Source organism: Zonotrichia albicollis, chromosome 1 (assembly GCF_047830755.1).
Source record: "Zonotrichia albicollis isolate bZonAlb1 chromosome 1, bZonAlb1.hap1, whole genome shotgun sequence".
Classification (NCBI taxonomy): Eukaryota; Metazoa; Chordata; class Aves; order Passeriformes; family Passerellidae; genus Zonotrichia; species Zonotrichia albicollis.
This window is the reverse complement of record NC_133819.1, coordinates 63,753,514-63,769,317: the sequence shown is the minus strand read 5'-3', so window position 1 is coordinate 63,769,317 and position 15,804 is coordinate 63,753,514. Positions and strand designations below refer to the sequence as shown.

The 15,804-nt window shown below is 47.0% G+C and overlaps 1 protein-coding gene across 2 annotated transcripts; it reads left to right on the top strand.

Annotated features, from left to right (window-relative positions):
- Positions 1 to 963: 963 nt before the first annotated feature.
- ID4 (inhibitor of DNA binding 4) lies at positions 964 to 4,242 on the top strand. 2 transcript variants are annotated; one of them, XM_074542908.1, is made up of 3 exons: positions 964 to 1,671; positions 2,333 to 2,391; positions 2,801 to 4,242. In XM_074542908.1, the coding sequence occupies exons 1-2, from the start codon at positions 1,273 to 1,275 to the stop codon at positions 2,375 to 2,377; spliced, it is 444 nt and encodes a 147-aa protein (XP_074399009.1). In that variant the 5' UTR covers positions 964 to 1,272; the 3' UTR covers positions 2,378 to 2,391; positions 2,801 to 4,242. The 2 variants fall into 2 exon arrangements, with proteins under 2 accessions (XP_074399009.1, XP_074399013.1); XM_074542912.1 differs by having other exon boundaries at positions 964 to 1,678.
- The last annotated feature ends 11,562 nt before the right edge of the window (positions 4,243 to 15,804 follow it).

The window sequence follows — 15,804 nt, the reverse complement described above, 5'->3', positions numbered from 1 at the left end:
ACGCAGCGGCTCTTAATCCTTAGCAGGAATTAACAGGAAGTTTCAACACTGCATTATTAAATTAAAAGGTTACAATATGCCACAAGATGACTTAAGCAGGACTCAGGAGTATATGTCTGTTAATTTTAATGCTCTGTCTCGAAGTATAGAACTCTGGACATTTCCAGCATCATATTTAAAACATGGTACATCTACTAATACGTGATCTGGAGCATTAATGGACCAAATTAAGTTACAGGTATGAATTTTACATAAAACGGATTAATATTATATGTCATGGAGGAATTTTAAATACTCCATCTCCATGCATTTTTAATAGTTATGTGCTCTAATTTAATGTTCCCTGGCTTTCCTTTGCTGGAAGTCCCTAAACCCTCCTCCTTCCTTCTCCCTCACGCTCCTCAAGTTTTGTTTGGGATTTTCCCTGCCTGTAAACCAGCGTCCCCAAGTCCCTCAAAAAAATGTGTAAAGCTGGAATAAGTCTCCTACACCGAGAGGATAAAAATGCGATTCACCACTACCCGAGGAGACGCCAGCCCTCCCGGGAAAGGGAACGGGGGAGGGATGGGAGGGCGGGCGCAGCCGCCTCGCTCCGGGTCGGGCGGCGGGGAGCGGCGCCGGTCGCGCGGGGCTGCGCTCGGGATCGCGGGGCCGGCGCCGGGCTCCGCTGGGCGGCGGGTCCCGCCCGCATTCCCGCAGTCCTTCCTCCCCGGCACCGCCTCCTCCTCCTCCTCCTCCGCCCCCTCCTCCCCGGGGGGGCCGGCGCTCGCCGCCCGCCCCCCCCCGCAGCGCCGCCGCCCCCCTGCCCCGCCGCCATTGGCCGCCGCCGCGCTCCGGGGGGGGCCGCCGCGCCCTGATTGGCTGCGCGCGGCCCCGCGGCGCCCCCCCCGCTCCCGCGCCGCGCTCGCCGGGCCCCGCCGCGGAGCCGCCCGCCCCGCCCGCGCCCCGCGCTATATAGGGAGCGGCGCGGCCAGCGGCGGCAGCAGAGGTGGTTGTGTTTGCGGCCGGGCGGCTGCGGGGCACGGGCTCTTCATTTTAAGAAAAATAATATTTTTTTCCGGAGCGGGCGGGTTCGCGGTGCTGCTCTTGGCGCGGCTCTGCGAGCGCCTCTGGTTACGTTCCCGGGGCGGCCGCTGTTAACGCCATCGAGGCGCTGCGGCCGCGCTCCGCTCCCGTTGCGGGCGGTGCGTGCGCGGCTTCCCGAGGTCGCAGCGGCGGCAACAGCAGGCGGCGGCGGTGGAGAGGGAGGTTTCCCTCCCTCCTTGCGGCACCATGAAAGCCGTGAGCCCCGTCCGGCACCCCAGTCGCAAGGCGCAGCCCGGCGTGGCGGGCGGCGGCGGGGGGCACCCGGCTCTGCGGTGCCTGGCCGAGCACAGCGGCTGCAAGGGGAGCCCGCCGTCGGGCGAGGAGCCGGCGGCGCTGTGCCTGCAGTGCGATATGAATGACTGTTACAGCCGGCTGAGGAAGCTGGTGCCTACCATCCCGCCCAACAAGAGGGTCAGCAAAGTGGAGATCCTACAGCACGTCATCGACTACATCCTCGACCTGCAGCTGGCTCTGGAGACGCACCCAGCGCTGCTCCGGCAGCAGCCGCCGCCGCCCGCTCTGCACCCAGGCAGCTGTCCCGCGGGCACCCCCCGGACCCCGCTGACTGCCCTGAACACTGACCCGGTAAGAGGTGCGTGATGCCCGAGCGCGGGGAGCGCGGTGTGGAGCAGAGCGGCGTGGCGCGGTGGTCGGCGCCGGCCGCCGTGGGAGCGCCCCGGTGATGTGCGGCCACTCTCGTGCCCGTGGCTCTGCCGAGAGCCGTGGCTCCCGGAGGGGACGGGGCGGACGGGCGCAGGAACGCCCCGGCGGTGCGCGGTGGGTGCCCGCATCCCCTCGGTGCGGGCAGGCTGCCGCACGGTGTGTGCCGTGTAATTACGGCCTCTCGAGGGAGTACCTGTAGCCGGCGTGTTCGCTCAGTCGGGAACAGGCGCGCTGTTCCGCGCTTCCCAGCCTCCGCGCCGTGCCGCGAGCGTGAGGGGCTGTGGGGGCCGTGCACATGGAGCGCAGCGTGCTCTGAGGGGCGGGAATCGGGGAGCGACTCCCCGGTACGGGACCCACGGTGGCAGCCCGGCGGCGCAGGAAGCGGCGTGCCCCGGCACCCCGGGCTTGCCGCAGCGCTGCGGTGACCCCCTTGGCTCTGTCCCCCCGGGGGCTTCCCTGAGCGCTCCCGACGGGGCTATGGCAGTGCCTGGGTGCGCGGAGGAGGAGGGGGTCTGGGCAGTGGGGGGTGTCTCCGTGTCGTTTCTCCCCAGTTGTTAATTTGCCGTGTTTGATTGCTGCGCAGGCAGGCTCTGTTAACAAGCCGGGGGACAGCATCCTCTGCCGCTGACCGCCGCTCCCCAGGTGAGTGTCGGGCGGGCGCGGGGCCGCGGGCGGGGGGCGCGCAGCGCCCGGGCTCGGTGGGGCCGCTCCGCATCCTGCGGGAAGGGAGCCTGCCGAGGGGGGACCAGAGCCCGGCGAGAAATACTTGCAGGCGGCTTTGGGGTTTTATATTTAATTACGGGGTGGTTGTTTTATTTTCCCTAACTACCGGGTGGTTGGGGTTTCCCCCCTCCCCCCGCGGAGCGCCTCTGGCTGCGGCGTGCAGCTGCGCATCCCTCCCTCCGCCTGGCCCAGCCTGGGAGCTGCGGTTGTTGTTTGACCTGGTTTGTTTTGGGTTGTTGATCAAGCATGTCTTGTGTTTTGTTGGTGGCGCCAGTCGGTCTGGAGCGGAGCGGTTCACACACCCCCTCTATTCATTCCTCTCCCACAGGTGTGCGGCGGCGCCGCGCAGAGGCAGCGCGGGGGGCGGGCGGCGGCGGGGGGGCCCGGCCCTGCCCCGCCGCTCCGATGCAAGGAGCCATCCAACCCCCCGAGCAGTTCCCATGCTTCACCCCGGCAGAGCCAAGCCTGTTCACCATTTTGCACGTCCGTAGCGGTCCCCCCCCGTGCCCAGCTCCCCGTGTCCTTTTTACCCCTTTATCCCCGGTTCCGTCTCTTCTCGTCGTTCCCGGCCAGCTGTGAGCGGCGGCGTGTCCCACGGTGGCAGCGGGGAAAGTTGCGACTCTGTCCCGGGTTAGAGGACCGACCCTAAACCAGATTTTAGAAACCTTGTAACTCTTGAGGGACCGAGCAGCCGAATCTTGAAGCTTTACTAATCTCCCAGAGCATTTGTAGATATATTTGACATCTATTGTTTAAAATAGATGGATTTTATTGGGGCCCAGGGAACTTTCTTATCCCTGCAGGAATGTTACATACTGTATAGACAAATGAGTGACATTTCATACTGTGTATATATAGAGATGTTCTATAAGTGTGAGAAAAGTATATGCTTTAATAGACTACTGTAATTATAAAATATTTTTAATTAAATATTTTTTGTAAATATTATAAAGGTGTGTATGTTTTTTTTAATCTGTGGGAGCTCAAGTACGGAGCTGCTAATATGGAAATATCTTAAATGTTTAGGACTTTTTTTGTCCCCAAATGTCCTTTAGACTCGAGAGTTGCAGCTTTAGCTAGTGGTCCTGCATGATTGCATGAGGTGTCTAATTGCAAATAAACTTGTTTGGAGTCCATACAACGTGTTTTCCTCAATCTAGACTAAAAATGTTTGTAAGTGTATTATACATTTTGAGACTACACTTTTGTCATTTAGGCACAGGGATTTTTAGTGCATTCTATAAAAGTAGCGGTAAGATGTGTTTTTTACTGAGACAAGAAAAAATTCTATCTAGTTTTTTTGCATTCCGGGGGCAATGCTTTAGATCTCTTTATCAGTTTGGTTTGTTTTTTTAAATCTGGTCTTGAATTAGATCAAGAAATTTGTTCGGGAACTTCATTTAGCGCCAAAAGGTTTTATCGCAAATTTGTGTTCCTACAGCTTATTAATTGCTTAAAAACTGAAAACTGTTCTCTGCTTGCAGCCAAAGGGCAAACCATTAACAAAAACAGTTGCTGTTTCCTTCGTCCAAAGAGTATTAATAGTGAACTGCAGAAGAGCACATGGGCTAAGTCATTATGATCAGTGATGTAAATTCATCTTAAAATGAACTTAAGTAAACCAAAAATCGGATAACTGCGTCAAGATTATTTTTCTAGTACAAAATTACTTACATTTCACTGCAGCTATGTTACAGTTAAAATCCTGTTTAATCTCTGTGATGTGTAACTACTACATGTGAACATTAAACTAGATTTACCTGTCTTTAACCGTGATTCTTCAGCTTATTTCTTCAATCCTCTGAATTTGCACATTCTCCTCACTATTTGTGTGTAGCATTTGACGGGTGAATTATTTTCACGGCAAGCTCTTGTACCATCAGGTCCTGCTGGCTGTAAACTTGTGTCCAGGCTCAGTGAAGGATCCTCATCTTGTGTGATCAGTAGCCTGCACACTAGTGCAATGGGATAGTCGGAGTGGGAGAATTAAGTAGGATTTAATTGGGTGCTTTGTAAATAGCTAGCCAACTGTGTGTGTAACATGGTCTGTTTGACTAAAAAAGAGGATTTGTTTCAGATTATACAAGTGTCAAAAGTACTGTAACCCAAGGGACGACTTCTATTAAGTTAAATATTTATAAGGAAATTAACTATGGGGGCCATTAGGTATTGACTACAGTGATAGTGTCAACAGGATGAACACTTTCTTTATCAAAATAATTGCGTAAAGATCAAATCAAAAAGTGGCTAACAGATCTGCAAACACAAGGCCTCCTGTCACTGCAAGTGCTTTAAAGGCACAGGCATTTTACAGCCTGAGCTGGCGTTTAAGAGATGGGGAGTGGGTCCCTGCATTGTATTTCCCCAGCTCTGCCGGTGAACTTTTAGTCAATTTAATGAGCAAAATACACGTTCTTGTAAAATTAAGTCACAAACCTCTTATCCTGGATTCTCCCAGCTATTTTCGTGACAGTAGCAATGCTATCAATAGGATTTTTGCTGCACTTTGGGAATTTTCCGTTGTTTTAAAAAAGAGAGAATCAACGGTCTTTTTCCAAAGGATTGGTTTAAATTTACATTGATTTTCTTTGTTTATCCTATTAATATTTGTCATTTCTCTGCTTACTTCAGCTTGTACAGCTCAGATTATTTTGTATACAATTTTTCAGTAACATTGGTTCTCAGTACACTCATTTGTTGCTATCCACTGTTGCCAAATTATAGTATTCCATTACATAGAAGAGAAAGCAAGCAAGGGGTGCTGTCCTAAAACATATCTTGTAGAGTTTCTAAATATCAAAGCTGACGTATCCTGGGAGAGCTGGTAAAACGACTGACCTGCTCTTCAAGGGAGGACGTACCAAAGCCTGGATTGTTTCGGGTCAGGGCAGTCTCCCGTAGAGTTTAGCAGCTTAAGGGTTTGGGTTTGCTTTTTGGAAAACTTGCGGTGCAGCGAGTTAGGACCTTTAGAAAATGAAGTCTTAATAAAAAGCTGTGAAAATGTTTCCTGTTAAATGTAGGATTCTTCAGAAATGTGAAAGCCTGCATATAGCACTCGGACTAGATTACAATAGATGCTGGTCTTCAATTATTCCTTAGGCTACATATAAAACTAAAGGAATATCTAATTGCTTGCTTCCTGATGCCTGAGATCAGTACAGTCCTAAGTGCAGCCATAATTATTTTCTGTTTTTCAAAGATTTTAGAGTCTTTCATCATACAGTAATCCCGTATCTTGTTTAAATCATGTTTGCCATATAGCAAAAGGCGTAAATGTTTGAACAAAGGCAAATTAAAAGGACTCTTTCTTCTAATGACTTGAATTTTCTCTTAGTCACAAAAGCATTCCTTAAAAGGAGCTTTTTGATTGCGTGATGAGAGTTGTGGTGAGGCTGCCAGATTAGGAATAAGGATACCAAATTCTGTTCCCAGCTCTGCTACTGAGGCTCTTTTGTGACCTTGAGCAAGTCACCGGCTGTCAAACAAACTTCCAGTTTTCCGCTTGTACCAGTGGCAACATGCACTCATCTTTACAGAGGCTAGGAGATGAAACAGGCAAAATGCATTCCTGTTTTAACACCTTTCTTATGCAGAGCAAGTTTTGGGTAAGAGGGAAACATGGGGAAAGCTGGGGTGATTACCAGGAGCTTTCCTAAGGAGGAGCTGGTTGGGAAATACATTGCAAGTAAAGGTTGCAAGAACCTCTTTTCACAGAACACTGAAATTGTCAAGGACTAGAGAACAGTCTCTAGGAGGAATAGATGAGGGAACCAGGTATTTTCTGTCCCTAACTCGAATGCTGTCTGCAGAACACAGCAATAAACGCTGCTAATGCTGCATGTCCATTTTGGTGAGCAGAAGCATGGAGGTCCCTCCCAATCCTTGCAGGTGCTGAGGCTCCCCTCTGAAATTTCCAAGTGACAGAAAAGGTTCATTCCACATAAAAGCCAAATGCCAGCTCCTGTGGCATTTTTCCTGCTGTTTCACACGGGAATGGTATTTATTTTCACTTTCCATAGCGTTCCTTTTAAATAGTTGCATTTTCAGCCACAAGCGAAGTGGTCATAAGGAATGCCATAGCTGTCCTGCTGGTTGTTCCAAGAGTTAATGAATAAACCATGTATAGGATAAACAGGTTTATGCAAATGCAAAGCAGCACTTTACTATTATTTGTATTTTCAAGGCTTTTGTAGTCGTAGAACTCACATTTCTGTAAAACCTTTACAGTTGGAGAGAAGAAACCACGGTACAAGTAATTCAAGTATTTGTTTTAGATGGAACACAATTTACTGGTTTCTCCAATAGTAAGGTTTGCAATACTGAATAGAGTGGTTCCAAAACAGTATTGAAAACGTTCTGCTCTCCAGTCCCAGAACATGTGATCTGAAAACACTGGCTAAATATATTCCCCCATACAACTGCTTGCTTTTTTACATTAGAAAATCCACCCTTTACTCTCATTCCTGGGTAAGAGAAAACTTGCGTGCTCTGCCTACCAGTAGAGCTTGCTTTGACAAATGTCCAAAGCAGGCACGCAGGCACCAGCCCTTGGAGCACATCAGAGCTGACTGGGGACTGGGCAGCCTGGGGCTGTACAGCACTTGGGAGCTTGGTTGCAGGCAGTTGCCAGCCATATGCCAGCATCCCACGGATCAGAGGCAGTCTCTGGGCCACTACATCCCGGTCATACCTTCTTGAGAAAAACCCTTTTCCTCTTCACAGCCTGAAATAACAAAATAATTTGCAGGGTATGGCATAAACTAAACATGTTGCAGTGTAATCACAGCAACATGGATATGTGGAGGAATTTTCTAAGTTGGTATCCCTCCTCCTTAGGAAAACATCTGCCAGAGAAAAGCCGTGTCACCCACAGAGCGCTGGGGAAGGAGCAGTGCAAACCCTTCCGAGTGCTGAGCCCAGGCACAAGCCTGTCAGCCAGATGCTGGTCCAGAGCAATGGACCTGGCTGCTGGGTGCACTGAGTACTCCAAGGCGATGTTTCCCCCTCGTTTGTTCCTCTTGAAGGTATTAGGGGCTGCTTTTAGTCAGTGCTTGGCGGTGCTGAGGCAGTTGAGGACCTGTAGGCACATCTGCACACACAGAGATGCAAACGATGCCAGTGCGTTGCGGTTCCCCGCCTGTCCCTGTGTCCCTCAGAGGGGCACGGGCTGGGAGAGCCGAGCACTCTTCTGGCAGCTTAATTCACCATAGAGGACGCAGCAGTGGCTGGAATGAATTAGTCCCCATTTGTAATTTCTTGGCCTGTAGGGAGAAGAGCTGGCACCCCGGACTTTGGCAAACAGAGCCAGGAGCATTCCCTCCCCACATGGAGTGTGACAGCAGCACGGCACGGGATGTGGGGCCGGGCAGTGCGGGCTTTTCTTCCGTTGATGGGCATGAAACACACTTTGACACGGGACAAGGATTGGTTTTTATTTTCTTCTCTTTTTTTTTTTCCTTTTCTCTACTTTTTTTCTTTCTTTCTTTTCCTTTTTTTCCTCTTTCTCTAACCTTCTTTTAGCCTCGGGTTTACTTCCTTTTGGGTTTCTTTCCCCCCAAAGATGATGTGTTTGTCAACTGATAGGATGCACTTGCTTCTGGTAAAAGAAGCACTTTGACAATTTTCACAACATGCATAATTTGCTTAAGGACCATAATGGCTTCTTCTGAGCCATGTGTCATGTAAATAAATATTCCAATGATTTTTAACATGAATATTATGTACTCCATAGATCAATGACTCCTTTGAAGCTCTTAGCATTTATCCTGTAAGTTCCTATTCAGACATTTTTAAATATGTGTTATTTATTCAACAGGCTATCTTTTCACTCAGAGATGCTGATGTCTGTGTTTGTAGCAGTCTAGCAGCTACATCTTGTTTAGAATATTTAAAAATCAGTATTTCTTAGTCTTTGCAGCAGGTTGAAAATATTCCCATAAAAATTCTGTAACAGGAAAGAACACTTCAAATTATTAAGACTGAAACATACATCTATTTAGGATTATTTTTTAAAGACCCGGTCTTCTGTTCCCTTCTACCTTCTCCAGCAGCCCTGAAAACACGCAGGGACAGAAGCGGGTGATGTGTGGGCTGCAGTGCAGGAATTCAATCCCTGGGAGGGTTTGGGAGGGTAACAGTGCCTGGACTCAGGGGGGCAGATGGACACAGTGCTACAGATGACCATTTCGCCTTGACTTTTGCTGTGTCTGTTCAGAGACTGGGGGGTCCATCCCGGCAGGAGCATCACAGCCCTGGGGCAGCAGTCATGGAAAAGGACGTTGCCTTCTCCAGTTTAACAGGAAGCAAGTTTCTTGGTTCATGTGCAGGACAGGCTCACCAGATAAACAGGAGCCCATATTACCAGCACTGCCTTGTGAGCTGCCCCAGGACTTCAGGTGCCGTCAGGGTTTTTTGGGGCTGTGGTGTTTTTGAGGTGCTTAGAGGCTCTGTGCCATGCAGCTGCCAAAGCCAGGGGCAGGTGTGAAGGTGCAGTGCACATGGAAGCAAAAGCATGGATGCAGATGACTTTGTGCCTTTGCAGCTATTAGCCAGGGCAAATCCTTTCCTGTTCTCAGAGCATGGGGGAGCAAGCAGAAGTTCAATCCCCACCTCAATAGAAAGCTGCAAGGGGAACCCAGTGAGCTCCTGGGTCCTGGCAGGAGTAGCCCATGAGATAAGAGGGTCTCTGACCTCCATGCAGGCTAATGAAGGAGGAAAACCAGGGCTGAGAAAGATAAAGTTCATATTTAAATGCAGGCATCTGCAACAATAGAGGTGGAAACATAAAAAATTGCTATCTAATTCATTTGCTTGTAGTATGAAGGCTTTTGTCTCACCTTGTTTAAACAGTCCCACTCCTGTGTTTAGTTTACTTGTGTTAATATCCCCCAGAGGCTTCATCATTTGCTATTGATGAGCATACACAAAAAAAAAAAAAAAAAGGTAGTGCTGTCCAAGCAATTAATTCTCTTTCCAAGTGTTTAAAATTCAGCATGTCCCTTCAGTTCCAAAGGTGCTAGATCTTCAAAACCAGCAAGCTGCTCACAGTCAGCTGGGAAACCCCAAGTTATTTTGGAGCACATAAAAACATTCAGTGCTGATAAATACTCACGCTGTGTTTTGCATCTTCATAATTTGGGATTCCTTTTACTTGACATATGCAATAAATAAAGCAATAAATAAAATATGCTTCCTGCCTCAAGGACATCTCTCTGTGTAAGTTGCAACCCGGTGTACAAACTCCTTCCAAACCAGCTGGTGCTACACATCCACCATGTTCCTTATTCTAATTCAGGGACACCTTCATAAGAAGGTGACTTTGAACAACGCTCTTTAAAACCATGATGGAAGCAGATGTGGATAAGGATTCTAATAAGAATAAAAAGCAGTAAAAATAGAGCAGTGCTTTAGCTGGAAAATGGTTAAAAAAATTCATTAGCCCTTTTCGGTGAAAAATGTTACCTAAAGCATTGGAAACTCCAGTGACTCAGCTCTTGGATCAAATGCCCACCGGAGTCTTTCCATCACCTTCAGCAGATGTCAAATGGTGAATTCACATGAATGAATGGGTACATTTAGGTCTCTGTAGTGCACTGCTTTGCATGGACAAAATCCCATTATGCTTCCTCCAGGCCTCAATTAGGAGGTAGGTTTTGCCATTTTTTGCCAATTTACCCTAGACCTACACTGTTGTCACTGGTATAAGAAATTGGGGGTAGACTTCAACCAAGCAGAACAGCACCAGGAACCACAGCTTTTAACTTTCTCCTATTCTAAAACCATGACAGCTCTCTATGCAAAGACTTATATGTGATACAATAGCAGCAGCAGCTCCATCAGGGCACAACGATGAAGGAAATTAGTTTTGAGGCTCAGCCTGTCCCTGGCTTGGCCTTGGACTCAGTCTCATGTTGACTACAGAATTATAGAAGGGTTTGAATTGGAAGGGACCTTAAAGATCATCTAGTTCCAAACCCCTGCCACAGGCAGGGACACTAGACCAGGTTGTTGAAAGCCCCATCTGACCTGGCTTAGAAATACCTTGAGAGTTACAAAATTCTCTTTTTCATTGTCAGATGGGTTTTGAGTTAGGTTTTGCCATGAGTTTGCCCATGTTTAATTTAGTGGGGAGAGTCAGATTCTCACTGCCATCAGTCGCTGGGGAAGCTTGCATCGTATTTGGCTTGTATGCTGAATATCAACAAAGCTATCCGTCAGTATTTGCTTGGATTCATTGAAATATTAAAACAAATGCTTATGTCTGTGTTGCAGGGCAAGGTCTTCTTTATTTTGCTGGGGCAATAGCCGTATTGAAACAAATTGTATTTTGTTTTCTTTCAGACAGGTGTGATGGCACACCTGCGGAGCTCAGGCTTGAATAGCAACTTGTAACCTTTTGTGGGTACGGTGGGGGGCAAATCCTGCTTAACAAGGATGTCAAACTGATCTTTGTTCCCTTCTCCCAACCAAGTATCTGTGGCAACAAACTGGAGACAGGTAAACAATCGGCTTCTACTACCACAAGCTTTCCATTTACAGTTCACCAGGAGCTCTTATTATATGAAAGGAAAGGGTGGATGTGGTGTCAACACAAGGTAATAGTAATATTATTTGAACAGGTGTGTGGGGTGTTGCTAAAGTGAGCGAGCAGGCAAGCTGTAGGGAGCAGTTAGTACAGGGCTGTGCATGTAATAACCAGAGCTCACCCGTGTGTATTATCATAACAATCATGTGTGGCCATGGGTTTCACAATAAGCTGGTCTGATTTACCTGGTGCATTAAACTAGTTTTGTTGTTTCTCACTTCCTAACTCCCTTCTGGAAAAGAGCCCGAAAAAATACACATGCTAAGAATTTGGTAAGCAGACCCACAGTGCACACAACTACAGATAGATAACCCACCAGGCCACAATTATCCCCCAGACTCCACTCCTCCACAGGCAACTTTGCTGCTGATTTACGTCTTGGAAAGAGAGAAAGCAGATTAAGCATCTCAGGACTGCATTACAAAGGGATGGCAGGTTTGCGGCGAGTGTTAAGGCACCGTGGAATTGGGAGAGTCGAGTACCTCAGCAGTTTTGTCTATACATCTATTCTCTGTAATGCAGTTAATTTTAATAATGTATTTCCAGTCTGTGATGTGTGTTAAATTGATATGTATCTTTGATTCGAATGTATATTCATCTCTGAGTGTATAGAGTTAGACGAATATCCTTTCAGCAAGAAAACTGTGTGCCACAATAGAGAATGGAAACAGTAAAAATAATCTTTTAGATTCTGCTTTTAAGGAGACGACTGGAATCACATTAGCAAGGATTAATGCGGTAGGTACGTACCTTGCTGAAATTTGCATGCATCCATTGTGGGAAAGTGAGAAACAAAGGGAAAAATCATACCCTGATGTGCTCTCCAAGTAGAGCTATATGCTATGATTCACTGAAGACAGCCATGGAGGTTACAAAACAGAAATTAAGAGACAATATAAATTATGTGCGGGTGTTCTAGACAATTAGACAACTCGTTGGTCCATTTACAGTGCTGCTTGTAGCTTTATATCAAATCTGATGGAAGAGTGACAAATTTTAAGCAAGGAAATTTTTCACTCTCTCCTCTCCTTAAGCCCTACTTTGTTTAGAGATATCGTAATGCATATCCTGAGCATTTTAATAAGAACCTATTGCATGCCACTGGTTTGTGCAAACAGTAGTTGCATTATTACAGAGGATGAATTAATCTTGCAGGCGTCCATTTGTGTAACTCAGATCAGGCAGGGTTTATTTGCGAAGGGCTGACCCTGCTTCCTGGCAGGTTCGCCGGGAGCTGCCGTGCCAGATTCCCTGCGGTGGATGCGAGAGGGTTCAGCTGGCACAACCCAGGGACCGAGGGGACCGAGGGGACAGTCACATGGCAGGGGCTGTGATGGCAGCGGCACCGCGTCCCGGGCTCCACAGGCTCCTGCAGGGATTCCTTAGTGGGTATTGAAGGTGGTAGCAAACGAATATTCTCAAAGCTTGGGTCTGCATTCTTCTGGTAATGCAGATTTAGCCCAAGGTCACACAAGAAAACTTTATTTCAAGCAGCTTGCTCCGTCTTAAGGAGAATTGCTACAGCATTTCCCTGTGTACACATTTCATTAAGTAAATGCTTAATAGCAGGGTGGCTGTCATCTTAGGGCAAATATTTTAGAAATCCCTTGTTAGTCACATCAGGTGTGCTTCTTCAATATTGCAACATCTGTTATTTGTTAGATGCAAACAGAGAATGAAAATGTGTATTTGCCTTGTCATGGGCTCTTCAAGTAACTCAGGCAACCTGGCAGTATGTGCCGGAGACAGTGCTGACAGTACAGTTATGTCAGGAGGGTAAAATTGCACCAAAACTTGAGTAGGGGGTAAACCAAAAAGTGTTGTTATACGCTTGGGTGCCCTCTAGATCTTTTACAATCCAGTGTGTACTTTAAATATACCTTGATCCTTGGAATTTCCTTGTAGAAGTCAATGCTGTGCTGCTGTTCCAGCAGGACAAACACTGGATGGGCTCTTCACAAACAGTGGGTCAGTCACAGTCAACTGAAGGGAGTGTACTCATGATCACAAGGGTCTGGCCTTCTGCAATAAAACAAGCATTTTGATCTTCCTTTGCAGGTATGATTACTTCCCACTAGAAGATGCATATTTCGATTTTTGCATCACAAATGTCTGATTCTTTGCTTTGGATTAGTTTTGCTGGTTTTTAAGCAAATACTGAAGTAATCAAAAATAACAGCCTGGTAGTGTTTTAGGCGTAGTTTGAAGAATTTAATTGAATAGGGACTTTAGAGAGAGGGCAGTGGATTCTTAATTACCTCAGGCACAGTTTAGCACTTTGGTCATGTATGGTATTGTTCTGGGATGCATCAGTCTGTTAGTTGGCTATTGAGTGCAAAAGTCGGTGGCAAAGTCATTGTGGTGTGCTGCAGAAACAGGATTACAGCTGCACAACAGCCTAAGCAAGAATTCCTTGAACATAGATGGGATATATTCATTAATATCATCAATCAATTAAGAGCCTGTTTAGGTATGATTTGATAAATATATATATATATATATATATATAACTCCTAAGAATATTGCATGTCTTCCATCAAATTTAATTTTTCAGAATGTTCGTCTATTTTGCGACTGACGATTTTCACTTGCTTACATTCTTTCACACGCTTGGGAGTCGTCCCCTTCCTTTGGATCAGCCTAAGGAAAATGCTGCCCTCTCTTGAATTTGAGGACGCAGTGCACCTCCTGGCAGAGGCTGCCAGGGGAGCAGGAGGCAACAACACATTCCTGAGAGATGCTCATGGCTTCTGCAGGGCTGGTGAGTGTTGAGAAAGGCAGCACTGCATTTAAGACTAGTAAACAGGGTTAAGAGAATTGTTCTGAAGGATGTAAATTCTCTAAAATAGAAAGTTTCTCTCTTCGGAAAGGATTTGGAAAACAAGCAAATATGCTTTATTCCATTATGGAAACACCTTAGCCAGGAAAATGTCATTGTGTCCCATGCCTGCATAGAGAGGAGTCCAAGTTCTGAAATGCTTTGGACTACTTTCACTCAAATTTAAGTTATTTCTTTGACTGTTTCAGTTGTGGGTTTTGCTGAATGCCCATCTAGATCTTGCAGTCAAAGGAAAACTTACTTTCTGCTTGGCGTTCTCTGAAGGAGGGAGGACGTGACTGGCTGCCACTGGTCCTCTGCACCAGGAAAGAAACACTTGGGGTCACTCTAGTGTGTGACAACCCCCAGAGCTTTCCCACTGGTGTGGAACCACTGGTGTGTTGCTTGTAGAAACCAACATGTCACTGCCTTGAACAGCTTGGTCAGGAGATGTGTCTCCAGCTGGAGGGAGGAGGATGTTTCTCCAGCTGCTTCTCCTCTTCTCTGACAAGCATGGATAGGATGTACTTATCTTGTGTCTTCCTTCAAGGAGGGATTATACAGGGGAACTTGTGGGAAAAGGTATTCTGGAGTAGGTTCTGCCTCCATTTCTTCAACAGGGGCATTAAAACAATCAAACAAAAAGCTCTCCCCTTCTCCCAAGACACCCCTGCTTGTGGAAAGATGTGTACTTTTCTGCTGGAAGCAAGGGGTGAAAAAGACCATTAGGTGATGTGCAGGAGGGATTGCCTAGAAAGTAGTCCTACAGCAAGCCACATCCCTAGGAGGGAGGATGTGCAGGTTTTGGTTTGTATTAACTCCAAAGATGCCAGTGCACTCATGAGAACCAAGTTTCCTGGACATCAGATACTGCATGAGAGGAAGGTGAAGCAGCATGTGCATTGTGGAAGACAAGGAGTAAAACATACATGCACATCTAAACCCGTGCTCTTTTTCTTTACTGTTGTTATTTAATAGGTTTTTCTGAACATACAGCTCCCCACCCAGCCCTCTTGCAGTTCTCAGAAGCTAAAAGACAGGGAGGCAGCAAGGAGCCACATACAGGGAAAATGATTGGCTAACAATAGCTGTGAATATTGTTAGTTACATGATTTGTGCAAAAGGACATACTTCTTAATATTTATCTCGCTTTTCTGCACCTACAGTTATCTTGGTTTTGTTTTTTACACAAATGTGAGGGTGATTAATACCAAATGCAATTGAAAAAGGATAAACAGAAGGAGACTGAGCATGTGTATGTCACTTGCACTGTATACTACCTCATCTATATTAAATATGAGACAAAGTAATAAAAATAAACAATACAGTATTGTGTCAGTTGCAACTCAGGCAGTAACAAAATATTGCCACATTTTTTCTTACAAAGCTGGCTGTGTGGTGGCTGGAAAGACCCCTAAAGCACATAAAGCTCTTATCTTCATACATTTCCCTAAAGAATAATAGATCAGTCGGTGCTCTGATGCTGTTTTAATAATGTACAATTTACAATTCATTTGGTTACCAAGCACTCACAGTATAATTAATTTCACAGACCCTTTCTACATATTGGCATGGTTTATGACAGTACAGAGGGAAGATGGGAAAACTCTGTTCCCCCTGCTGTCACAGGAGAGTGCCTGGATGATGTGTCACCTGGCTGGTCTCACAGCAGTCCTGCCTTTGTTGGTGTGAGAGGGCTTGATTTCCCCTCTCCTTCTGCCCCACCTCCCAGCTGCCTTTCCCATCTCCCACATGAGCACCTCCATGGAGGATGTTGCCTTGGGGATGAGCCAGGCTCATCCTGCATCTCCCCCTTTAGCACTGAGCCAGATCTGCCCCGTCCCTTTGAGTCACAGCAGGCCCTGAGACCTGCTGCAAAAGCTAAGAGGAGCCAAGGGGAAGGCTCAAGGACAAAAGGCAGGTGACAAGC